General features: G+C 36.5%; 1 protein-coding gene across 6 annotated transcripts in view; it reads left to right on the top strand.

Annotated features, from left to right (window-relative positions):
- Positions 1-26,371, top strand: part of VPS8 (VPS8 subunit of CORVET complex) — a 315,494-nt gene that overhangs the window by 226,819 nt on the left and 62,304 nt on the right. For all 6 annotated transcript variants that reach the window (XM_065943535.1, XM_065943540.1, XM_065943534.1 and 3 more), the window contains exons 40-44: positions 5,234-5,315; positions 5,649-5,731; positions 12,986-13,066; positions 15,084-15,253; positions 18,069-18,234. In XM_065943535.1, coding sequence (XP_065799607.1) covers positions 5,234-5,315; positions 5,649-5,731; positions 12,986-13,066; positions 15,084-15,253; positions 18,069-18,234 — 582 coding nt within the window. The remainder of the gene's footprint in view (positions 1-5,233; positions 5,316-5,648; positions 5,732-12,985; positions 13,067-15,083; positions 15,254-18,068; positions 18,235-26,371) is intronic.

The following is a 26,371-nucleotide window of genomic DNA, read 5'->3' as shown; positions in this document are numbered from 1 at the left end:
TCTGTCGTAGTTTTAAGAAGTAAAGTTAGCAGTGTGATGTGGCATAACTGTGCCCGCCCTTCCAGTCTCTGGCCTATGACTTAACACCACCTGGCCTCCTTCCACTGCCTGGGCTTCTGAAATGGGAAAGAGGGTAAATTTTTCATAGACAGTTTGCCATAAGTGTTACAGTGAAAATGGTAAACTTTGTGTGTTTTCTGTTCTTATGAGATGGGTAAATTTCTCCTTTACTTTTTTGTCAAGCCCTTTTTTAAGGTTATAAATTTTGACACCCTTTAGAATATAAATTGTGTATGACAAGCTCATTTACATAATGGATGTGGGTTTTTTATTAAAAAACTTTTTTCAGTGAAATGATACATACCCAATATTTTCGTAATCCTGCAATACAAAGAGTTATACAGAAGGACATTTTTTTAAAAAGTATCCTGTATCTATCATATCACTCAGAAATAACCATCATTATCATCTCATGAATATCACTAGATATTTTTTTAATCTGCCTAGGTTTACATAATTTTAGAAAAATTGGATCAAAAATGTTTTCTTTAAAAATACAGTATTTAACCTCATTTAGAAAACCTGTGTAAAACTGAGAAATTTCTGAATTTCAAATAAATAGTTCTTTACTATACTATCTCTTAATAAATCTTTCTAAAGTTTAAAAACTCTAAATGACTATAATAGATTGGAATTATCATTTATAATTACATTTCAGTTTTTATAGTATCTATGATGTGCAGCCAATAAGGAAGTTTATGTGAACCCATACACACTTGCTCCAGCCTCTCTCCTCTATCCCTCTGAATTTTTATTAGTTATGTTATTTTACCTCATTGAGGTTAACAAAACATTCTTTTCTATATCCATAGTTCCCATAGTGTTTAATCTTTATTTAAATGGATTATGGGCTTTACACTATTCCTTTTATTTTTCTTTTAAAGTACTTTTTAAAAAAAATTATGTATTTTAATGGCTGCACTGGGTCTTCATTGCTATGTTGCAGGCTTTCTCAAGTTGCAGTGAGTTGGGGCTACTCTTTGTTGTTTTTCTTGGGCTTCTCATTGCAGTAGCTTCTCTTGTTGTGGACCATAGGCCCTAGAGTGCTCTGGCTTCAGTAGTTGTAGCTCATGGGCTCAGTAGTTGCAGCTCACAGTCTCTGGAGCTCAGGCTCAGTAGTTGTGGCGTATGGGCCCAGTTACTCTGTGGCATGTGAGATCTTCCTGGATCAAACTCTGTCCCCCACAGTGGCAGGTAGATTCATTCCTATCTACTACACTACCAGGGAAGTCCTACCCATTCCTTTTTGCCATGATTTTTCCGTTCATGAGTTTTTATTTTTTTATTTATATATATATATATATATATATAGTTTTTATTTTTATTTATCTTTTGGCTGTCTGTATTGCACATGGTTATATTTTGATAGAAAAGCACAAAAATAAAATTGTTAAAGCTGTGTTTATATATGTTTAATACTAAGCCTTTTTATCTTACAAACTTTCTGTCTCCTTCCTAGTTATATACTTGGTGTTCTTCCTTCTTCTCATTGGAGTTTAAGGAAAAATGACAATTATGTTTTATAAATAAAACCATTAGGCTCACATAAGCTGAAATATGTTCAGATTCACATATATTAATGGTAGAATTTGAGCAGGTCAGGAAGCAACAGTTAGAACTGGACATGGAACAACAGACTGGTTCCAAATAGGGAAAGGAGTACATCAAGGCTGTATATTGTCACCCTGCTTATTTAGCTTCTATGCAGAGTACATCATGAGAAATGCTGGACTGGATGAAGCACAAGCTGGAATCAAGATTGCCAGGAGAAATATCAGTAACCACAGATATGCAGATGATACCACCCTTATGGCAGAAAGTGAAGAACTAAAAAGCCTCTTGATGAAAGTAGAAGAGGAGAGTGAAAAAGTTGGCTTAAAACTCAACCTTCAGAAAACTAAGATCATGGCATCTGGTTCTATCACTTCATGGCAAGTAGATGGGGAAGCAGTGGAACCAAGTGAGAGACTTGAAAAGCTATGACCAACCTAGACAGCATATTAAAAAGCAGAAATAGTACTTTGTCAACAAAAGTCTGTCTAGTCAAAGCTATGGTTTTTCTAGTAGTCATGTATAGATGTGAGACTTGGACTATAAAGAAAGCTGAGTGCTGAAGAATTGATGCTTTTGAACTATGGTGTTGAAGATTCTTGAGAGTCCTTTGGACTTCAAGGAGAGCCAGCCAGTCCATCCTAAAGGATATCAGTCCTGAATATTTATTGGAAGGACTGATGCGGAAGCTGAAGCTCCAGTACTTTGGCCACCTGATGAAAAGAACTGATTCATTTGAAAGATCCTGATCCTGGGAAAGATTGAAGATAGGAGGAGAAGGGGACAACAGAGGATGAGATGGTCAGATGGCATCACCGACTCAATGGACATGAATTTGAGTAAGCTCTGGGAGTTGCTGATAGACAGGGAAGCCTGGCGTGCTGCAAAGAGTCAGACACGACTGGGGTCAGACACGACTGAGCGACTGAACTGAACTGAATCTGAAATATGTCCAGATCCACATATATTGTCCACATATATTAATGGCAGAATTAGATGTTAAATTTCATGCCTCCACAACTCTAGGGATTATTCTGATTATATATGAACTCTTATCTCATAATCATAGACAGAACTAAGGCTTCCTTTGATGTGGTGAAAGGCTGATTTATTCTGTATTTTTTTTTTTTTTTTTTTGGTGAAAAATGTATCTGAGCTGGTATCTGAGTCTTCCTCTCTTAGACACACATGCACCTCTCAACACCACTGTCTACTTGCCCCCACCCTCTGACAACTCGTTTTTGCTTTTTTTTTGAACAACTTTCATAACAACAACAAAAACATTTGAATGTTAGTTTTTATTTAAATACTATTTTTGTGAAAATGCTGGACTGATTACATGTAATATCACACATTAAGTTTGGGGGATATTCATCGTTATTTGCCTTTGTTCCTTTTTGTTTTTGTTTTGGAGAGAAAGAGAGAGAACAAGAGCTCTGGCCACAGACCCTAAACTAACTAGTAAATTTGAAGTATCCAAAAGCTTGGTAATGAACTATCTGTAATGTCTCTTTCCGAAAGTTTCTTCAGTTAAAGTCAGAGTTCAGGAAGTCGGGTTGTCAGTCCTCTTCCAGGTGGAATCTATACTTATCCTACTTTGTATGTCTGTCTGCCCCAGTGTCCAGTGATTATATATAATAAAGAATATAGCTTTGTTATGCACATAATTCCTTGAAAAGGAAAGTGGTTGGTTATGTAACATGACAAAGTAGTTCACGTTCAGTTGTGTTGCTCTCAGGGGTTCAGTTCAGTTCATCGTTCAGTCGTGTCTGACTCTTTGAGACCCCATGAATCGCAGCACGCCAGGCCTCCCTGTCCATCACCAACTCCCGGAGTTTACTCAAATTCATGTCCATCAAGTCGGTGATGCCATCCAGCCATCTCATCCTCTGTCGTCCCCTTCTCCTCAGGGGTTAGGATTGTCACTATCATAATGGTTATTTTAGTCTGTGAGTTTTTAGAGTTACCCAAGTTAAAATTTTAAGAACCAGCATTAAAGAGCAAGAGAGATGAAATATTTAAAAGGTATTTGTCATATATTTCTGGTTAATATGGAGATTTAATTGAAAAGTTCCTCTATTTAGGGTATAAATACTTCCCATGGCTCTTATCTCTACAACCATGCTTCCCCAGTCTGCTATTTATAAATCAAGAATAAAGTAACCTTTAAAAAGGTAATTCACCTAAAATTCCTGGATTAAATAAGGAAAAATTTAAATCAGATTTCTAAATATAAAAACCAAAAAGGTAAACTTTAGGTATACCATATACAGTTAGATTAAAAGACATAGAAAGAAATGATATGGTTTAAAACAAGTTGCAATAGGCAACTGAAAGACAATCTAAGTAAAGCCATCTAAGAATAAAATACAAGATTAAAAATTCATGAGTACTAGATAAAATAAATTAAAATATCAATAAAATAAAGAATTGTCAGTATACAACATAGCTAAAACTTGTGTCTTAAAAACTAGAAGAAAAACTGTTTAAAAAAATAAAGCATAAAATCCTGGCCTTAGAAAACCTCAAATGGGGGCCGATAAGGGCTTCCTTGTAGAGCTCTTTCAGTGGGAGCCTGCCCAGTTGGAAAGTTGCTGGATTGTGAGCCTATCCCCTTAGTGGGCTCCCTGAGTAACCATGCCTGTCGTGCTCTGTCAGTACTGACTTTTTTTCATGCCTGTTGGATGTTTGCAGGAATAGGTCTCTTCCAAGATTCTGGGTTAAATGAGGCCTTTGTAAATCTCTACCCAGCAAGAAAATATGCTTGAAATTTTAAAATGTATTAGTTTGATTTTTGATGATGAAGATTTTCTATAAGGCTTAGGAAGAATACATATGATGCACATATGGCAGTGTATAATCTTTTGGCAAGTTATTCAACTTCTCTAAGCTTCAGTATCTTATCTCCAGTAAAGGTAATGCTTACTGTATTAGGTTATCGTGAGATTGAATTGCCAATTGAAATGAAAATTGTATGTAAGCACTTAATACAGTGCCTAATATAATAGAAATAAATAAATGATAGATCTGTTAATTTATCTCATAAATTAATTATCTCATAAATAAATTTCCAACCTCATTCTGTGGTTGGGAATATTAATTGAAATAATGTTAACTTCCACTTCTTAGTTTATGATGACAGAGGAAATACAAAATAATGCTTGACACAGGAGAAAACTTGAGATAATTGTATTCATTTATCTTGCTTGATGTCAAGCTGACAAAAAATGGGAGGAGGGTAAGTTGTGGGGTAGTTCTCTGTCCCCCTTCTGCATTACATAGTGCTGTTTAGACATTTAAGAGTAGCTGGAGGCTCTGCTCTGGCTCCTTTGAACCTTCCCTCTCCTGAGATACAGAAGATTGCAGTTCCAAGGTCTCAACGTACTTAACTTCAGCTTCCTTAATTTTCCCAAGTTGCATGGTAAAGGTATCTGTTCTGGTTATGGTTTTTGCTTTTTATTGTCTCTTCCTAGTCGGGTGTTCCATCTTTTCTTTTTCTGATTTTTACCAACAAGTGTGTATGAGAAGTGCATTTCAGCCTGTGAAACAGTAGGCTGATGTTAGTTATTCTTAAAAACAACACAGTACTTTTGTTTTTCTTTGCCCTTCTGTGACATTACAGGCACTCTGGTTTCCGTTATTGGAGGCAATGATGGCCCCTCAGAAGCTGTCTAGTTCAGCTGCACCTCATCCACACTCTGAAGGTAAGTTTATCAGCATCCACCTGTACCATCACCCAGTTTTTATCTGCTAGAAATAGTCATTTAGATACCTTCTCCAGGTAGCATATTTTTATTATTATCCTTAATAAAATCATATTGTAGTGTTGATCTCATTTTTCAGGTTCACTTCTTTCTGAGGCACCAGTTACATCCTTTGTCTAAATAACAGTAGCTTTGCAGCTTACCAGGTTAACTTTAAAATATCAAACTGGCCTTGGTTAGCGAAGTTTCTAGGAAGCCTTATTCCTATGACTTACAGGAAAAACCTAAAACTGATTTTAAACTAACCTTAATATTAACATGTTGTTATAACAGCTCTGAAATCTTTGACCATGCAAGTTCTCAACAGCATGGCAGCATTTATTGCCCTTCCATCCATCCTGCAGCGAATCTTACAGGTGAGTTGAAAGGGTAAAATTCAGTGTTGATCAATTTTAAGTTACATTTTAGTTACATATAAATAATGTTTAAACGGGTCTCAAACATAAGCAGCTGAATTTTGGCATTAAGTAAATATCTAAGTTACGACTATGACTCTCATCTTTTAGCTCTCATCCAGTGATGTCAGTTTGCCTGGCACACACTTGCAGCCTTCAGTTGTTCACTGTGACCTTGGGATTCAGATACATAAGCTTCTTTTTGGTGTCCTGTTTCCAGCTGGTTGCACTTTTTAGTGCAAAAAAACACATTAAAATTGTTAATATGGACATTTCTTAATCTTGTTATGTAGGTTTTCTAACTCATCCTAAAACTTTATGTCCAAAACTCATCTCCTACTCTTCAACTAAAAGACCTGAACCTTTCCAACTTCATCAAAAAGAGAATGCTAAAAATATGCTAAGATATTTTTAGAAAAATCTGTGAACATTCTTGGGGAAACAGTAGGAATTATCCTTAGAATCCATTTTGTCTTTCCTTACTTTATGCAGGATAAGCGAAAAGTGAAAGTGTTAGTCTCTCAGTCGTGCCCAGCTCTTTGTGACCCCATGGACTGTAACACGCCAGGCTCCTCTGTCCATGGAATTCTCCAGGCAAGAATACTGGAGTGGGTAGCCATTCCCTTCCCCAGGGAATTTTCCCAACCCAGGGATCAAACCCCAGTCTACCACAATGCAGGCAAATTCCTCATCACCTGAGCCACCAGGGAAGCAGGATACAGACACACCAAAACAAAGCAAAACACAGTAATATGATGCTGTTGATCCTCATAATTTTCAAATTATTTTTATCCAACCTAGAATGTTGCTTTCAGCTCCCTTTTAAGACTCTACAAACTCTCCTTTCCCATCTGGTATGAAGCAGCTGGGCCTTTGCTGATAAAGACTACTGTATCCACCAGTCTCTCACCACATTGTATGTTATCCTTTAGAATGTATCTTCACATGTATCACTTCATTTGATCTTTATCATGAATTGAATAATGATTTGGTACAGACTGCTTTTCTTATATCCATTCTAAAATACATTTATCATAAGGTTTTAGTCATATATGAACTATCTCTATAATGCAGGGGTACTTTAATTTACCAAGTAAATTAGAAAAAAATGAAATCCTAAAGCCAAAAGTGTCTTCTGTCTCACTATACACATTTAGCTTTATGTTGAGCTTTCATCACACTTTAATACATAAATTGTAATAAATAAAAATTGATTTTTTTCTTTGACAAATGCATATAATTTTTTTAAAAATAGTGTATTTCTAGACTCGTATCCCTGAAGGCTTTTGGTATTTGAAAATCTTTATTTTTGTGTTATACTGGTATTCATTGTAGTTGTATTCTTATCATTTCCACCATTAGTGGTTAACTCACACTAATCAGGAGAGTATACTGGTTGTTAAATTTCTGTTTGCACGTAACTCTACCTTATTTTGTACAGAGATTTTTATCTTTTCAAGTTGCTTTCACAGATACTGTATTTGAAGCTCACAAGAGTCTCCTGAAGTAGATGGGGCTACTATAAAAATTTCTGTTGATGAAGGAGGAAACTAAAGTATAGAAAGTTAGGTACCTGATCCACCATTAGAGGCAATATCCAGACTACCACCAAAGGCTCTGATCTCTTAATTTACACTGTCTCCCACTATATCATGTAAGCTCCTTCATTTGCTTCAGTCCCTGGTGTTTTGTGTCACTCTAATCTTAGAAATCTCGTGGCTTCCTTGGTGGTTCAGATGGTAAAGAATCTGCCTGCAGTGGGTTTGATCTGGGTTCCATCCATGGGTTGGGAAGATTCCCTGGTTTGGGAAGATCTCCTGGAGAAGGGAATGGCTACCCACTCCAGTATTCTGGCCTGGAGAATTCCATGGACTATACAGTCCATGGGATCTCAAAAAGTCAGGCACAACTGAGCGACTTTCACTGGTTTTTTGAGGAGTTAGTTATTAATTGGTTTATATATTATCTGTTACCCTGTTTGGTTAATGATCTGTGTAGATGGAAAAAAGGCACAGGTCTTGCCCTAAAAGACCTGTGGGGAGACAAGAAAATATCTGATATAGCAATTCATAGGGCTCTAAAGAGCAGGTCATATTGGACACCTTAAGGATTACATGCTCTGAACCCCAGGTAGGGTAGTTGCTACTTCTATATCTGTATACTTTCAGTCCATGTGATAATAGCTGGAACAGCCATGTGAAACCATGACTCTGCCTCTTGACTCTACCTGATTGACTCAGAATGGGCAGCTGGCCAAGAGGGGCCAACTAGTATCCTTTTCAGGAAGTTTTGGAACTTTATTGAAAAGGTGAAGAGTTGCTCTGTAGTTCTCTGGATTATATAAGTTACAAAAGTTCAGGAGCTGACAGTGACTACCTTTCTGTCATATGGATTGAAATAGTATAAAGTTGATCTTCAGAGAGAACAATGAAGCAGGCACACAAAGAAGAGAATAGACAAGATGCATGGAGAAGAGAGAAGATACAAGGAGAGGATTCAAGACTTTGGGAGAGGAGTGTGGAGAGAAAATCCTGAAGGTGTCTGCATCCCTCATTGTGGTTCTTAAGCCTTAACTGTATTCCTTTGTTTAGATCCTTAAACACTCCAGCACCTTTACAATTATATTTTTTGAGTAAGATAGAATGAGCTAGGTTCTCTGGGTTTCTCCTCTGTGGCCAGAGGAGTACCAATGAAAGTATATATGTGAGACAGACTGTGGAAAGATTTCCTGGAGGAGTAGATATCTGAACTGAATCTTAAAAAGCCTAAAGGAATCAGTGGTTTAAAAAAAAAAAAAGACTATTCTAAGCAGAGTGAACTATATATAAGAGAATCTCAGGTGAAACATGGTAGGTACGTTTGAGGAGTTGTAGATGTTTAAGTATGCAGAGCTGAAGTTTGAGAGGCAGGGACCCAGTCCTTAATTGCTTTGTAAACTGTGGAAGGGACTTTGGTCTTTATTTTAAATTCACTAAATACTCATTAAAAGATTTTAACCAGAGGACTGATGGAATGAGGTTTCTTTTTAGAAATACCACTCAGTCTGTATTATATAGGATAAATTGGAAGGGATCAAGACTGAGACTGAAGGCATAGAAATACCCAGAATGTATTCATAATAGGTATTCAGAGTTTGTTAATTGAGTTACATAGAATGAATAGGAGAAGATGGATTCAGAACTTGCTTAGCTAACAGAATTTAATTGACCTTTTGACTGATTAGATGTAGAACACAAGAAGAACCCAGGTAAGCCTCTGATTTCAGTTTTGTTTGGCTAACAATGAGCAGTGGGGAAAACAAGACCAGACTTCACAGGAAGAGGGAAGAGAAATGGAGAGGAAGATTTGGAAGTCATCAGCATAGAAGTGGTAGTTAAATTCTTTGAAACTAGATGAAGTTCAGCATGAACGGAATTAGTTAAAAAAAAAAAAAAAAAAAAAGGCTTAAGGCCACAGTGGAGTTCTAGGAAACATTCAGGTATCAGAGGGTTTACCTATTTTTATTGCCCCTTAGAACAGAAGAGATATTGAGAGATACTGACATGATGAGAGGTTCTCAGAGATCTTCCTGACCTAAATATTCCTTCAAAATGTTCCTGGGGGCCTCAATTGTGCAGTTTTCATTCATGAACATTAGGTGATAAGTCAGTATTTCTTTTCCCCTTTCAGTTTTGATAAGTTAGTATTTTTAAGGGACCATTTTTATGTTATATACATTCTGCCTTAACTCCCTGTTCTTATCTTCACTCTATGGCAAAAGTAATTTTTGGCTTCTGAAAAGCTGCTTATGACTGTTTTACTAAGGGAATTAATACAAACAAATGACTTATATTCTCTTGGCATTATTCATATTTTAAAGTAATGCTTGATCAGTAAAAATTTTATTTTTTTTAATTTATTTTTATTGGAGCATAATTGCTTACAATGTTGTATTCGTTTCAGTGTGAATCAGCTCTATGTTTACGTATATCCCCCCTCACTCTTCAGCCTCCCTCCAACCCCAGTCCACCCCATCCCACCCCTCTAGGTCATCACAGAGTACCAAACTGAGCTCCCGGAGCTCTACAGCAGCTTCCCATATGTATGGTATAATAAGCATCAGAAAGCAATAGAGGTATTGCTATTTGCAAGAACATAGATGGACCCAGAGAATATTATACTTAGTGAAGTGAGTCAGAAATAAATACTGTATTGTTGTTATTGTTCGGTCACTAAGTCATGTTCAACTCTTTGCAACCCAATGGACTGCAGCACACCTGGCCTCCCTGTATGAAAAGTGAAAGTGTTAGTTGCTCAGTTGTGTCCAATTCTTTGAGACCCCATGCACTGTAGCCCACCAGGCTCCCCGTCCACAGTATTTTCCAGGCAAGAATACTGGAGTGATTGCCATTTCCTTCTCTAATCACTTATATGTGGGATTCTAAAAATAATACAAATGAATCTATGTACAAATCAGAAACAGACTCACAGATATAAAAAAACAAGTTTATGGTTACCAAAAGGAGGAGAGGGGAGAGGAACAAATTAGGAATATGAGTTTAACAGATGCAAACTCCTGTGTATAAAATGGATAAACAACATGCATTTACTGTATGGCATGGGAAATTATATTCAATATCATATAACCTATAATAGAATGTAATCAGAAAAAATAACTGAATCACAATGCTATACACCTGAAACTAACCCAATATTGTAAACCAACTATTACTTCAATTTAAAAGAAAGAAAATGCTGGGGAAAAAGTGGTCATCACATCTTTTTATAACATGCTTTTTAAAAAACAAGTTTGTGTGAAGGACCTAAATGTGCTCTTCTTTTGGAGATTATGGACAAGTTAAAGAGAAACTTCAGCAGTTATTTATTGCTGAAGAATCTAGCTGACATATTTGGAAAATAATTGAAAAGTTAGTAGATTTTGTGCATGCTGTGCCAGAAGCCTTGAGCTCTCTTTTGCATTCTATAATTTATATGTTGTCCCAGCATGAGGTTATTTTCATGGTTTTGCTTTTAAATTATGCATATTAGAGTGAAATGTACTGATATAAATATAGACATGACCTATAAAGGTTTCTTCTTTTCCAGCATTTAACCTTTTCAAGACCTTTATTCTCCAAACCAGCCTTGTCATAGGTAAATGACAGAGCTTTTCTGTGCTGGAATGTGTGCTTTTCTGTCCACACATACACAGTACATACTTATATTGTGTATGTGTGGACATGTTAGAGTAGCTATTACAATGTTCTTGTAATAAAGTATTATAGTATTATTTAATTATTGATACTTAAAGAAGTAACTGTATTTACTGAGAGCTTGACCATAAGTGTAATCAGATGCAAGTTCAGAAGTGTTAACATGAATTCGTTTTTATGCAAAGAAGATTAAAAGATTGTCTCATGCGTACATGGTCTGAGTTGTTGTTCTAGTAAAGAGCTTGTCTGAGATGTCTGTCTTTTGCAGATGCTTTGCACATGTTGGACAGGTATCTTTAACCTAGTGAGACAGATTTCCCCATTAAGTTTAAGTGATCTGTTCAAGCCCAAAGTAAACTTGTTAATTAGCATACAAATGTATAGTTACCCTTCGGTTTCTTTAGCAGTACTTCAGCATCAGGACCAAGAACCTATGGCAGACAATCTGGTGCTGCTCTTGACCAGCTAAAAGTACTGAACACTGATCTGAGTTAGAAACTGCATCGATCCTGTCTTCAGGAACCATCACCAGAGCACAAAAGAGGAAAAAAACAAATCCTAAGATTATGTTGTACAAATGCATGAAAGCACAGTTTCTTCTCACATTTCTGTATCTTTCTTCTAACTTTTCCTGCTCCACAGTTGTGTTTTTTTTTTCTCTCTCTTAACATCTGAACTCACTGTACCAAGATTTTAATAACCCCTACTCCTTAATAAGTAACCAGAAGTGTTCCCCATACCTCCCAGAAAACATTAGTTTATCATTTATTCATATTTGTTACTCTTATCTAGCAAATATTAGTTTATTATTTAGTTTATTAGTTTGTATGTCATTTTCCTTTCTTGAAATCTCCTCCTAAGAAAGACTCAGAGACTGAGACCAAAATTTGCAGCCGCCAGCATTTGATAATAGGGATGGGACCTCAAGGTGGACTATGGGGAGAGAAACCTAAATCCCCAACAACAGAGAATGGTTGAATAATACATACCATCTTCACATGTTTCATACCCTGTAACTGTTCCTATTATTTGATGATATGGGAAACTACTCACAATATACTATTAAGTAAAAAAAAAAAAAAGTAAACATATTATGTGAAATGCCCCCCAAAATACATCCCTCTTTCTCCTTCCCCAGAAATAAGACTGGAAGAATATACCTCAAAATATCAAAAAGTGTTTCTATTGGGGTGGTTAGATTTCAGTTCACTTTTATTTTTGTACACAACAGTGTTTTTCAAATTGTCTATAATAAACAAGTTATTTGGCATACCTCACATGAAAAGCAGTGGAAGGAACATTGTCTAGGTATCTGTTGTTTATCAGTAGTGATTTGATTAAGAAAAACTTTGAAAAACTGCAAGTTGCTTAGATTCAGAAACTGATCTCCTAAACTGGCGTGACTTGATTTGGACCAGACGGTGGCCAGATTTGGGTCACAGGAGGAGTTGAACAGATTCTGAGTGTTCTTGAGTACTTTGGTTTTAATGTAGCAGATAAATAAGAGCTCAAAAAGGCAGTTGCTCAGTCATGTCCGACTCTTTGTGACTTCATGGACGATAGCCCTCCAGGCTCCTCTGTTCATGGAATTTTCCTGACAAGTATACTGGAGTGGGTTGCCATTTCCTTCTCCAGGGGATCTTCCTGACCAGAGATTGAACCTGGGTCTCCTGCATTGCAGGCAGATTCTTTACCATCTGAGCTACCGCGGAAGCCCAAAAAAAGGATAGGTGATGTTTAATAAGAAGAAAAGGAAGCTTGCTACAGAAACAAAACCAGAGTGAAATTTATGGTTGTTAAGCAAGAGGCTTGGATCATTTAAATTTTGTTTTCTTTTCCAAAATGCTTTGATGACCTGAGACCAGTGTGCATTTCCAGTAGAAAGGTTCATGGAAGAATAAGTATTTTGTGACTGTTGACAAATACTTAAGAGTATTTGGCTTTTTCATATAACTTATATTTTAAAATACATTTAAAATAACAGGAATAGAATTATAATCTTTAGCAACTTTTTTCTAATTAGGACCCAGTTTATGGAAAAGGAAAACTTGGAGAAATCCAGGGCCTTATTCTGGGAATGTTGGATACCTTTAACTATGAACAGGTAAGCTACTTTCTATTTCTAAGCCCATTCTAAGGTAGAAAGATGCTATTCTTTTCTCTTTGCACCTATACTTTTTCTTTAGAAATTACCATCTGTTTAGTGGAAGTTTGAAAGATTGAAGTATGATTTTCCAATTTTAAAATTTCCTCTTGATCTTAATTTATATTTTGTATACATATACACAAATATTCTGGAATGTGTAATTGCAGCTTTTGAATTTATTCTTTTGATTCATGGGCAGTGGGACATATATCTTGTTTTCCAAATGAAAAATATAAGAAACTTTCTTGGAAAATAATGGAATATAAAGGTATAACTCAAAAAAGGAAGAGTCAGCATGAGTATAGAAAAATTGCAGAATAAAATTAGTGTTCCTTTAAACATTCTGAAACAGTTTATCACCACTAACCAGAAATGGTCATTAGTCTTTCCTTAACCCAAAACTGCCTGTGGCATTAATTCTCAGTAAGAGCCAGCTTGGTGTACAAATTTTTCTTCATGTACTTCAAAGTGACTCATGAAGCCACCAAGGAAAAGTGCCATTTAGACATGTTAGATACAATGTATGCTTTCTTAATACAAGAAAAAGAAAGAAATTGAGTGACAGAGCTTTTCTTTTCTTTCTTTTTTTTTAATTTTATTTGTTGGAGGCTAATTACTTCACAACATTTCAGTGGGTTTTGTCATACATTGACATGAATCAGCCATAGAGTTACACGTATTCCCCATCCCGATCCCCCCTCCCACCTCCCTCTCCACCTGACTCCTCTGGGTCCTCCCAGTGCACCAGGCCCGAGCACTTGTCTCATGCATCTCACCTGAGCTAGTGATCTGTTTCACCATAGATAATATACATGCTGTTCTTTTGAAACATCCCACCCTCACCTTCTCCCACAGAGTTCAAAAGTCTGTTCTGTACTTCTGTGTCTCTTTTTCTGTTTTGGATATAGGGTTATCGTTACCATCTTTCTAAATTCCATATATATGTGTTAGTATGCTGTAATGTTCTTTATCTTTCTGGCTTACTTCACTCTGTATAATGGGCTCCGACAGAGCTTTACTTAAGGTGTTGTAAGAACTGCAGTTTTGTTAAGTAAGCATAGCACAAGGCAGCTGATCCCCCTTCAGGCAGAATCCGTCATGACAAAAGGAAGCTGAGTGCAAAACTGAAAGTTTTTACAAACTTTGTAAGAGGAAGAAAAGATGGAGTTGATTGGAAAGAATTAAAATAGACCATTAGAACAAAAAATTCTGCATTATAGATAAAGTTTAAGGACAAGACTGTGTAGCAAGGAGGATCGACAGTATATGCTCCCCTTCGGGACTGACAGAAAAGAACCCAACTGCACATCAAAATAATATATCTGAATGTTGAGAATTAGATGTAGTAAGGAAACAGTACTTTATACAGGGAACTTTAAATGATATAATGTGATAGCTGTGAAATATCTTTATGTGACTTAATGACAGATGTCACAGTCTTGAATAGATTCAAATGGCTTTTAAGTGCTGATTGGAAAATGTGATATCTTGCCCAAGGGAGATGAAAAATGAGTAATGACCATTAGCTTTTCCAGTGAAAGGTTAATGTGGAATATTGCCATGGATGCAGTTTCTATTTAAAAAATCAGTATTTTTAAACAATTTGTTAGAACTTTGAGAAATTCAAAGAGAGCTTATTATAGATTTGGGTTAATCCAGTCATCTGAACGCCATCAGTACCGAATTAAGCCACAAGAATGGCAGAGCACTCATTTCTCCATAGTAACTAGTGACTGCCTTTTAATAATTATTTTGAGACTCTTTATGTAGTACTTATCAGTACTTGTACATTGAAGTTAACCACTTAAGTCTGAGGTGCTTTGATGTTTATTTGATCGATTTTATGCCTTTGTAGTATATTCCAATTCAGCTGTGGTTGAAAATGAAACAAGTGCAGTTCTCCACTCATCCCCTCTGTCTCTTTCACTTTATAAACAACTTTTTGTTGATTTCTTTTTATTTTGGTCATTCATAGACCCTGCTGGAAACGACGACTAGCCTTCTAAACCAAGATCTCCATTGGTCATTGTGTAACCTGAGAGCTTCAGTCACCAGAGGACTGAATCCCAAGCAGGATTACTGCTCTATTTGTTTGCAGCAGTACAAGAGACGCCAAGAAATGGCTGATGAAATTATTGTTTTTAGGTAAGAGAGGGAAGGAAACGTAGTACGTATGTGTGTGTATATGTACGGTATTGCCAGGCAGGAGCACACGCAGACACACAGCCCCAGTCAGCCATTCTGGCAGTGAACAAAACAAGGCAGAGTTCCTGTTCTCATAGATCTTATATTCTGCATGGGGGTCGGGGGAAAGAGTATTAGAGTGGTCAGGTCATAAATACAGGTAATAAGAGCTATGGAGAGAAATAACACACAGGGTAAGGGGATGGAAAGAAGTGTTCAGGGTGAGAATGCTATTTTAAGATACCATAATGAGGAAAAACATGTCTAAGAAAGTGACATTTGCGCAGAATGAGAGTGGTAGGAGTGAAGGTTAGGAATATATTTTAAGAGAAGAGCTAACTTGCTGATGTATCAGATGTGAAGTGACAGGGAAAAACATCTTCAGCCCGAGCTACTGAATGAATGTGGTACCATCCTCTAAAATAAGAAGGAACAGGCATGAGGACCTGGGGAAATCAAGAGTTTTGTCTTGGAGATGTTAAGTTTGAGATGCCTTTTAAACATTTAAGTAGGAATGTCAGGTAGACAGTTATTCTAGTCAGAGATATGTCCTGGAAATATAAATTTAGAAATCATCAGCATGTAAATTATATTTAAAGCCACAGTGCAAAGAGAGAAGAAGTCTAGTGCAAAAGTAGAAGGTTTGATCTCAGGAGGAGACAGCTCATCCAGAATACACAGATAGAGGCAATGTAAGATGGACTCTAGAGCAAGGCTTTAAACCTTGAGTTCAGACCTTTACTCTGCCACTTCCTAGCTATCTCAGTGAAGTTGCTCAGTCATGTCCGACTCTTTGCGACCCCATGGACTGTAGCCTACCAGGATCCTCCATCCAGGGAATTTTCCAGGCAAGAGTACTGAGTGGGTTGCCATTTCCTTCTCCTAGCTATTAGACTTTGACAAATCATTTTATCTCTTTACATCTTAGTTTCTTTATTTGTAAAGAGGGATAATAACTCTACTTGCTAGAGTTTTTGTGAAGATGAAATGAGATAATTTACATAAGACACTTAAAACCATACTGACATACAGTAAGCACTGTATAAGTGTTAGCTTCTGTTTTTACAGATAAAGATTGGTAGATTTGGTGATTAGAAGGGAAAGTATTTCTTATCACATAAAGAGCCCATTCATTCAACAACTATTTATCAAGCACACTATATGTCAGGTACTGTTAGAAGGGATAGGGTACCACATGAACAGAACAAAGGTTTTGCTCTCAGAGTTTACACTCTAGTGAAAGAGATAGACAAGTGAAATGCCAGATAGTAACTAACAGGGAAAAAAAATAAAGCATGTTAAGTGAGATGTAGAGTGTCTGTGGGGGAAGATATTTTATGAAGAGTGGTCAGGGAGAACACCACTGTTAAGATGATTATGGACAGGCAGTTAAAATGAATTAATTAATAAAAATGTAATAATTACCATGAGTAAATATAGTATAGAGGAGAGAGAACCTTGGGAACTAGTAATTTGTGAAGAGTTGTTAAGGAAACTTAAGTGACATTTCAGCAGCGACTTAAGGGAAGTTTCCATGCAATATCGGGGTAGAGTGCTCCAGACAGAGGATCAGCAAGTGCAGAAATCATGAGGCAGGTGCTTGGCATACTCACTCTCGTAGTGAGTGAGGAGGCTAGCATTGCCTGAGCAGAGTGAAGAGAAAATGATAAGAGATGACTTCAGCAGCCAAATCATGTAGGAACTAAATCATTATGAAGAGTTAAACTCTTACTCTGAGATGAAAAAACCATTGGATGGTTTTGAGGATAGGGTTGACACGATATAATCTATGTATTAAGGATCACTTTGACTGCTGTGGTAAGAATGGACTGCAGAAGATCAAGGGTGAAAGTGGAATGACCATTTAGGCTAATCCAAGTGAGAGATGGCCCAAGATGATTGTAATAAAGTAAGCAGTGGTGGGGTTCTGTATATATTCTGAAGGTATAGCTGACAAGATCTGTTTATAGATTGTATATGAGGTATGAAAGAAAGAATAGTTTTTGGCCTGAGAAACTGGAAGGCTCTAGTTACTATTTATTTAGATGTGGAAGGTTAGATGAGAGTGTGCATTGAGGGTGGGGTTTGGTGGAAATCAAGAATTTGGTTGGGGGCATGTTATATATATATGGGAGAGGATAGAGAAAAGGAAGATTTTAAAGACTGTCGAAGAGAGAAAAGGACTGACTTCTGAGGTGATCCAACGTTTCAAGTTGGAGAAATGAGGAGGAATCAGTGAAGATGACTTAGAATTATGCTCAACACTTACTTCTGGAAGGTTTATTTGGTAGCTTAATGTAATTAACAGGGAATTTCTTCATAGTAATGATGTTAAATTTACTGTATAGTACTAACATTTTTGTGAATGCTTATAAATCAAATCATGACTCTTGAATTTGATGAGAAATACCACTCATGTTATTATCAAATGACTTATATAATTATTATTTTCCCCAGTTGACGTTGTTCAAACTGTCTAAAAATGTTTCATAGTTTGAGAAGTGAGCAGAAGTCCAACTCACCCCTGGGTGGTTTGTAGTCAGAGAACTGTGGTGCTGTTGTACTCACAACTGAAGTGTACAAATACATGAGTCTGGGTTTTAAAACAGAGAGGAAAGCAACAAGTAAATCTCTTTTCTTATTTCTTAACCTGTATACCCACCAGTGCATTTCAGCTTACTGGAAATAATTTTCACTTTTAAATACTGTCTAATACAACTTAGGTTTATGATTTTATGATAATGAAAAGTGTCAATTGGTTACCTTCATTTTGCAGCTGTGGCCATTTATATCATTCATTCTGTCTGCAAAGCAAAGAGTGCACCATAGAAATTGAAGGGCAAACAAGATGGACGTGCTACAAATGCAGCTCAAGTAACAAAGCAGGAAAGTTGAGTGAAAATTCATCTGAAGTTAAAAAGGGAAGGATAACCCCATCACAGGTAAAACTTGTTTTCATGTCAAGGTGGAGTAGGAAATGGCAACCCTCCAGTATTCTTGCCTGGAGAATTCCATGGACAGAGGAGCCTGGCAGGATACAGTCCATGGGGTTGCCAAGAGTAGGACACCACTAAGTGACTATCACTCTCACTCATGCAGATAGTCTTTTCTTAACAGTGTCTTTTAGACCTGGCCTCATTTTTTTTTCAGGTCTTTTCAGGCCTCAGCAAATTTACTTAGTTTTCTGTTTCCTGCACCTTCCTTTATGCTGCCCTATCCTATAGTTGACGTTAACATCACTTAGTGAAATGTTGGACCCATTGCTTTTTTCTCTCTGTTTTTGGCTTGAGAAACTGGAAGTCTGTAGTTGCAATTTATTTAGATGTGGAAGGTTAGAAGGGAGCATTTATTGGAGATGGAGTGTAGAGAAAAGAAAGATTATGAAGATTATCAAAGACAGAAGGATTGACTTCTGAGGTGATCCAACATTTCAGATTGGAGAAATGAGGAGGAATCAAAGATGATTTAGAATTATGTTTAAATCATCTAACTTATGCTAAATCAGTTGAACTTTCAATATTAAGTCAGAAGATAACCCAGGGAAAAAACTCTAACCTAGCTTCTCCCAGATAATAGTTCAGAGTTTCTACACTCCAGTGGTAGCCACTAGTATCCATATTCATCCAGTAAATACAGAACCATTTGCCAGGCACTATGTTAAATGCTGGAACAAGACTTTTGTCTTATGGAATTTGTATGACAATGAAATTATAAACAGATTTTCAGTAAGTGTTCTCCAGTTCTTTCTGACACCAGTTATGTGGTGTTTTTTCCATCATCAGTTCTGACACCTATTTGGTCAGTTCTCTAGGTTCCAACTGTATGTCCAGTAATGCCATTCAGTTCTCACACTGACCATCAGGAATTAGTGTCAGACTTTATACTGTCCGTCCTTCAGACACCAGTTACAAATGGGGTACCAGATTACATACTGTTCTATCTGACTTGACAAATTTAGGGGTCCCTATGACCCACTCCCCCAGGTTTCATAATTCAGTAGGACAACTCACAGAACTTGGGAACATGCTTTATGTTTACCTGTTTATTATAAAGGATAGTTAGGAATAGCCATATGAAAAAGGTGCATAGGGCAAGATAAGGGGGGAAAGGTACCCGGAGCATTCATGCCGTATCTTGGCATACCACCTTCCCAGTTATCAGTGTGATCACCAACCTGGAAACTTCTTGAACCTTAACAAATTTAGGGGTTTTTTTGGAAGTTTCATTACCTAACCATGATTGATTAAATCACTGGCCATTAGTGCTTAGACTCAATATCTAGCCCCTCTCCTGTCCTCCTATATGGGGATGGGAGAAGGATGGGGAAGGAAGAACTGAAAGTTCTAACTCTCTAGTCATGGTTTGATCTTTCTGATGACCAGCTGCCATCCTGAAACTATGTAGGGGGTCCCCAAGTACCAGTCATCTCATTAGCATTCAGAAGGCACTCTATCACTCAGGAGAGTCTGAGAGTTTTAGGAACTATGTGATAGGAACCAGGGACAAAGACTGAATGATATTTTTTATTATACCACAAGTACTTACAGATGAACTGTGCTATAAAAGTAGATAATGAGTAGAGCTGATCTAGACATGAGATATCATGGAAGATTTCTTCAAAGTGTTAATTAGCTGTCCCTGAAGCAAAAAAAAAAAAGATTGAATTTAAGCACAAGGATAGGCAGGAGGAGAAATATTCCAGGCAGAGGGAACAGTATATAGAATAAACAAAGCATCTCTGCAGGAACTAGACATTGAGTATGATTGGATCCAGAGGGTGAAAGAATGATATTGTATGAAATTAGTAAGTAAACAGGAACCATACTAATTATTTTTATGTTTGTGCTAAAGAAACAAGACATTGAAGGGCTTTAAAGAAGGAATGATATGATACGATCAAAATAGTATTTTTTTTTTTAAGAATAGTGCTTTTAAAAGAACTGCAGTACAGAAAATGAAAGGAAAGCAAGAATAGGTGGATGTAGGGAGACCCAAGAATATTGAAATTATTTTGTGGAAAGAAATAGTAACTTGTACTAGAATGGTGGAAGTTGGGATGGAGAGAAGAACCACATGTGAGATGTGTTTGAGATGAGTACAAACATCAAAATAATTAATATGGTCCCTGCCTTCCTCACTAGCTTCATCTTATACCACTCTTTCACCTTCTAGATTCAGTTATGCTCAACTTTTAATTCTATATTCTTTTCTGCTTTACAACAGGTAACCTATATTTGAGAGGTAGAATTAGTAGGACTTGGTGAAAATTAAATTGGTTGGTGAGGGAGGTAAGACAGAGGGAAGAGTCAAAGATAGTACCCAGATTTCTTATTTGAACAACCAAATGGATGGTGGTACCATTTACTGAGATAGAAAGCAATAAACAAAGAACATACCTGAGAGTAAGAGAATTCATTGTTGGAGTTAGAGCTGTCTATTGGATATACAGATGAAGATGTTCAGTATGTTTCTGGATTGAAAATTTTATTAGTCATCCAGTGCTTCATTGTTCGCATTTAGGAAAGGAAAATCAGGTCCTATGATTTCTAACATCTTTCCAAGCTGAATTCAAATGCAGATGTGGGAACCTTTATTTATGTAGATACCTAAGTCTTTGCATTTCAGTGCACTTCAGTTTTTTTTTCCTCTTTCAAGTATATTCTGTTCATAAACAGATTGTGACTGAATGCATATTATTGCCTGCATATTACCAATTAGATTCTTTTTCTTTCTTCGTAGATAGCTTCGTAGAGGCTAAAATATGCCTTTTTTCCTTTTTAAAAAAATAGTTATGTGTGCAGATATATATTTTAATACATAATTTACAAACAGTAAATTCACTTCTGCAAGTTTTGACAACCTCCTTTACAATCAAGACAGAGCAATATTACCATGTCCCTCAAAAGTCCCCCATAGCTCTTTGTAGTCAGCCTGTCTTTTCATCCTCCAGCCCCTGGCAACCACTGATCCATTGGGAGTTATTTAATACAAGGTGAGATAAAGATTGAAGTTCTTTCTTTTGAATGAAGATATCCATTGAATTACCTTTGTACCTTAATCAAAAACCAATTGACCTTGTGTATGTGGGTTTATTTCTAAATTTTGTATCTATTCCATTATATATCTATCCTTGCTCCAAGACTGTGTCTTTATAATAAATCTGGATATCAGGTTGTGTGAGGCCTTCAAGGTTGTTCTTCTTTCTAACATTTGGCTATTCTACTTGCTTTTCCATGTAAATTAAAAAATCACCTTGTCAGTTTCTCCCAAAAATATTCATGCTGGGATTTTATTAGGATTGTGTTGACTATGTAGATAAATTGGGGGAGAGTTGACATCTTAATGATATTGAGTCCAATCCATTAACATGGTATAGCTCCAATTTATTTAAATTTTCTTTGATTTATTTCATCAATGTTTTGTAGTTTTTGGTGTATAAATCTTGCATATGTTTTATAAGGTTCATTTCTAAGTATTTAATGACTTGATATTACATATTTTACTGTTTTATATTTCAATTTCTAATTGTTCATTTCTAAAATATAGAAATACAATTCATTTTTGCATATTGACATTGTATCTAGTGACCAGTGGCCTTACTAAGCTTACTTATGAGTACTTTTCTGTATATTTTTTGGTATTATCTACATAATCATGTCAAATGCAAATAATGACTGTTTTATTTGTTTCCAATGTTATTTCTTTTTCTTGCCCTATTGCATTGGCCTCTAGTACACAATTGAATAGCAATGGTGAGAGTAGACATCCTTGTCTTGTTACTGATTATAGGGGAAAGTATTCATTTTTCATTATTCAATATAATGTTAACTGTAGGCTTTTGGTATGTAACCTTTGTATCATGTTTAAGATGTTCCCTTTTACTCCACATTTTATTGAGAATTTGTTCCAAGAATGGATGTTGAATTTTGAAGACATTTGTACTACATTGGTTGCCATGTTCCCATATCTGCACACCTCACACAAGAAAGTAATCTGTTTCATTGACTTTCCTCTTGCCTGCTCTCAGAACACTGAGAGAAGGGAAGTTGTTTTGAAATTGAATGTGTATGTCAATGGAAGCTTTATTTCTGAGGCTATCCTATTCTGCAGGGCAGAAGAAATGAGTTCAACCTTTTCATTTCTTTAGGAAACTCCAGTGGGATTACTGATCATCCTCTTGAAAATCTGTTTGATGCTTCCTCATTAATAAAGGAAAATAGCAGGAGAACTATTTTGGATTCCTTGTATTTTCTAGCTGTCTATCTCCTTTGATTTTCTTAGTAAGATTTTGTAAAAGGATCTAGTGGCTTGGTAATGCAAGGAAAGAGAAGATGAAATTTATCAAATATATGCTTTAGATGTGAACATGATAATCTTCACAACAACTTTAGCTGAAGGAACTGTGCTCAGAGAAGGAGGACCAGTATTTGAAATCAAGTTTTGTAAATCATCATCACTCTCAGTTTTCCTGCCTCCTGACTGTTCTGTTTTTAGTATTCTACTTTATTGAAATCTGATAAAGGTGATTTTTAATGTTCAGTTCAGTTGCTCAGTCATGTCCAACTATTTAGCAACCCCAGGGACTGCAGGATGCCAGGCTTCCCTGTCCATCCCCAACTCCCAGAGCTTACTCAGTCAGACTCATGTCCATCAAGTTGGTGACGCCATCCAACCATCTCATCCTCTGTCATTCCCTTCTCCTCCTGCCTTCAATCTTTCCCAGCATCAGGGGTCTTTCCCAATGAGTCAGTTGTTTGCATCAGGTGGCCAGAGGACTGGAATTTCAGCTTCAGCATCAGTCCTTCCAATGAATGTTCAGAATTGATTTCCGTTAGTATTGACTAGGTAGATCTTCTTGCAGTCCATGGGACTCTCAGGAGTCTTCTCCAACACCACAGTTCAAAAGCATCAATTCTTCGGCACTCAGCTTTCTTCATAACCAACTCTCACATCCATACATGACCACTGGAAAAACCATAGCCTTGACTAGATGGACCTTAGTTGGCAAAGTAATGTCTCTGCTTTTTAATATGCTAGGTTGGTCATAGCTTTTCTTCCAAGGAGCAAGCGCCTTTTAATTTCATGGCTGCAGTCACCACCTGCAGTGATTTTGGAGCCCAAGAAAATAAAGTCTCTCACTGTTTCCGTTGTTTCCCTTCTATTTGCCATGAAGTGATGGGACCAGTTGCCATGATCTTAGTTTTCTGAATATTGAGTTTTAAGCCAACTTTTTCACTCTCCTCTTTCACTTTCAAGAGGCTCTTTAGTTCTTCTTCACTTTCTGCCATAAGGGTGGTGTCATCTGCATATCTGAGGTTATTGATAATTCTCCTGGCAGTCTTGATTCCACCTTATGCTTCATGCAGCCTGGCATTTCGCATGATGTACTCTGCACATAAATTAAATAAGCAGGGTGACAATATACAGCCCTGACATACTCCTTTCCTGATTTGGAACCAGTCTGTTCTTCCGTGTCGGGTTCTAATTTTTGCTTCCTGACCTGCATACAGATTTCCCAGGAGGTAGGTAAGGTCGTCTGGTATTCCCATCTTTTTAAGAATTTTCCACAGTTTGTTGTGCTCCACACAGTCAAAGGCTTTGGCATAGTCATTAAAGCAGAAGTAGATGTCTTTCTGGAGCTCTCTTGCTTTTTCGATGATCCAACGAATGTTGGCAATTTGATCTCTGATTCCTCTGCCTTTTCTAAATCCAGCTTGAACATCTGGAAGTTCACGGTTCATGTATCGTTGAACCCTGGCTTGAAGAATCTTGAGCATTACTTTGCTAGCATGTGAGATGAGTGCAATTGTGTGGTAGCTTGAACATTCTTTGGCATTGCCTTTCTTTTCTAAAGTACAATCATGCTATGTTGACTGTGCTAACTTCAGATTTCTTACCATTGTATGAACCATTCACATTTTTAATTGTAAGAAAATTTTAAATGAAGATACTAGTTCTATACATGATGTTTTTTATTAAGCTTAATTTCATGAGAATTTTACTTTGCTCTTTTTAATTTCCTTCAAAAATCTGTCACCCTTTGTTATTAAGTTCCTAATCTGTGCATGGAGAGAAACAGAGGTATGTGTCCCAGTGACTCCAAAATCAAGCCAAGGTTGCTAATCAGCTTCCACCTGTTGCTTTCTGTCCTCCATAGATCACTGAATACATTTGAAACTTTTCACTGCCTTTGTAATATGATCCTTCTGTCAAATAGCTTTTTATTTCATCCTTTTCCAAGACTTGAGATGATTGACTTTTTACTTCTTCAGTTACTGAGTCTTATTCAACAGGGTACAAGTAACCCTCAGACCTGTGGTTTTCTTGGATAAAATCTTTTTCCTTGCCTCTCTTACTTTCATTTCTGTTTTTCACAACTGATCAATATATATAAGCCATAACTCTGACATGTCAATCTTCTTGCAACAGTTCTACACAGGCATGATTGGATTTATTCTCCCAGAAAGTGTGCTTTCCTCTGGAACAAGTTTTTTATTCTTTGCGAGGACATGTAACAGAAATGGCTCAGAATTCTTTCTTTCTTCCCTCATTACCACTCCCTCTCCCCTTAGGTTTTCAGTAGTCAATCAGGATATAGGTCCAAAGAATAGACCTTGCAAGTTGAATTTTCCATTTTGCATTCTCTATATATTACTCACAGATAAAATATGTTTGAGAAACTAATTTCAACTGAAATACTCATCCTGCTTTTATCTTAGATTATTCTTTTATTAAATTTATAGTAGCAAATAACCACCTTCATTGGCACTGATTAGCATTAGAAGAAATTAACTTACTATCATTCATTTTAAAAATAATAATTCTTGGCCAGCAGGCAGCTTAATATAAATTCAGAGAAATATAATGAAAAATTTACTAGATTTTAGTTTTAACCATTAATTGACAGGGCTGAAAGCTCTTGAGAGCTGGCAATAGCTAACACATTATTATGTACCAGAAATACTCCAATTGTTATTCCTCTTAAAACTTTAAAAACTGAGAGCACACACGAAAAAGAAAATTACAGGCCAATATCACTGATGAACATAGATGCAAAAATTCTCAACAAAATTTTAGCAAACAGAATTCAGCAACACATCAAAAAGCTTAAACACCATGATCAAGTAGGGTTTATTCCAGGGATGCAAGGATTCTTCAGTATATGCAAATCAGTCAATATGATGCACCATATTAACAAATTGAAAGATTAAAAGCCATATGATAATCTCAATAGATGCAGGAAAACAACTTTAACAAAATTCAGCACCCATTTATGATTAAAACTCTTCAAAAAATGGGCATAGAAGGAACCTACCTCAGCATAGTAAAGGCCATATATGTTAAGCCTACAGCAAACATTCTTAATGGTGAAAAACTGAAAGCATTCCCCCTAAGATAGGAACAAGACAAGGGTGTCCACTTTCACCACTATTATTCAATATAGTTCTGGAAGTCCTAGCTACAGCAATCAAAGAAGAAAAAGAAATCAAAGGAATACAGTTTGGAAAAGAATAAGAAAAGCTCTCACTGTCTGCAGATGACATGATACTGAACATAGAAAACACTAAAGATAGTATCCGAAAATTACTAGAGCTAATCAGTGAATTTAGCAAAATTTCAGGATACAGAATCAGTACACAGAAATCACTTGCATTTCTATATACTAACAATGAAAAATCAGAGAAATTAGGGAATCAATCCCATTCACCATTGCAGCAGAAAGAATTAAATATCTAAGAATAAACGTATCTAAGGAGACAAAAGAACTGTTCACAGAAAATTATAAGACGCTGATGAAAGAAATCAAAGATGACATAAACAGATGGAAAGATATTCCATATGCCTGGGTAGGAAGACTCAATATTGTGAAAATGACTATAATAACAAATGCTAACAAATGCAATCTACAGATTCAGTGTGATCCCTATCAAATCACCAATGGCATTTTTCACAGAACTAGAAAAAAAAAATTCACAATTCATATGGAAACACAAAAGACCTTGAATAACCAAAGCAGTCTTAAGAAGGAAGAATGGAGCTGGAGGAATCAACCTTCCTGACTTCAGATTATCCTACAGA

This window comes from Muntiacus reevesi, chromosome 8 (genome assembly GCF_963930625.1).
Source record: "Muntiacus reevesi chromosome 8, mMunRee1.1, whole genome shotgun sequence".
NCBI classification, from domain to species: domain Eukaryota; kingdom Metazoa; phylum Chordata; class Mammalia; order Artiodactyla; family Cervidae; genus Muntiacus; species Muntiacus reevesi.
The sequence above is the reverse complement of the archived record's forward strand: the minus strand, read 5'-3'. Positions and strand labels throughout refer to the sequence as shown.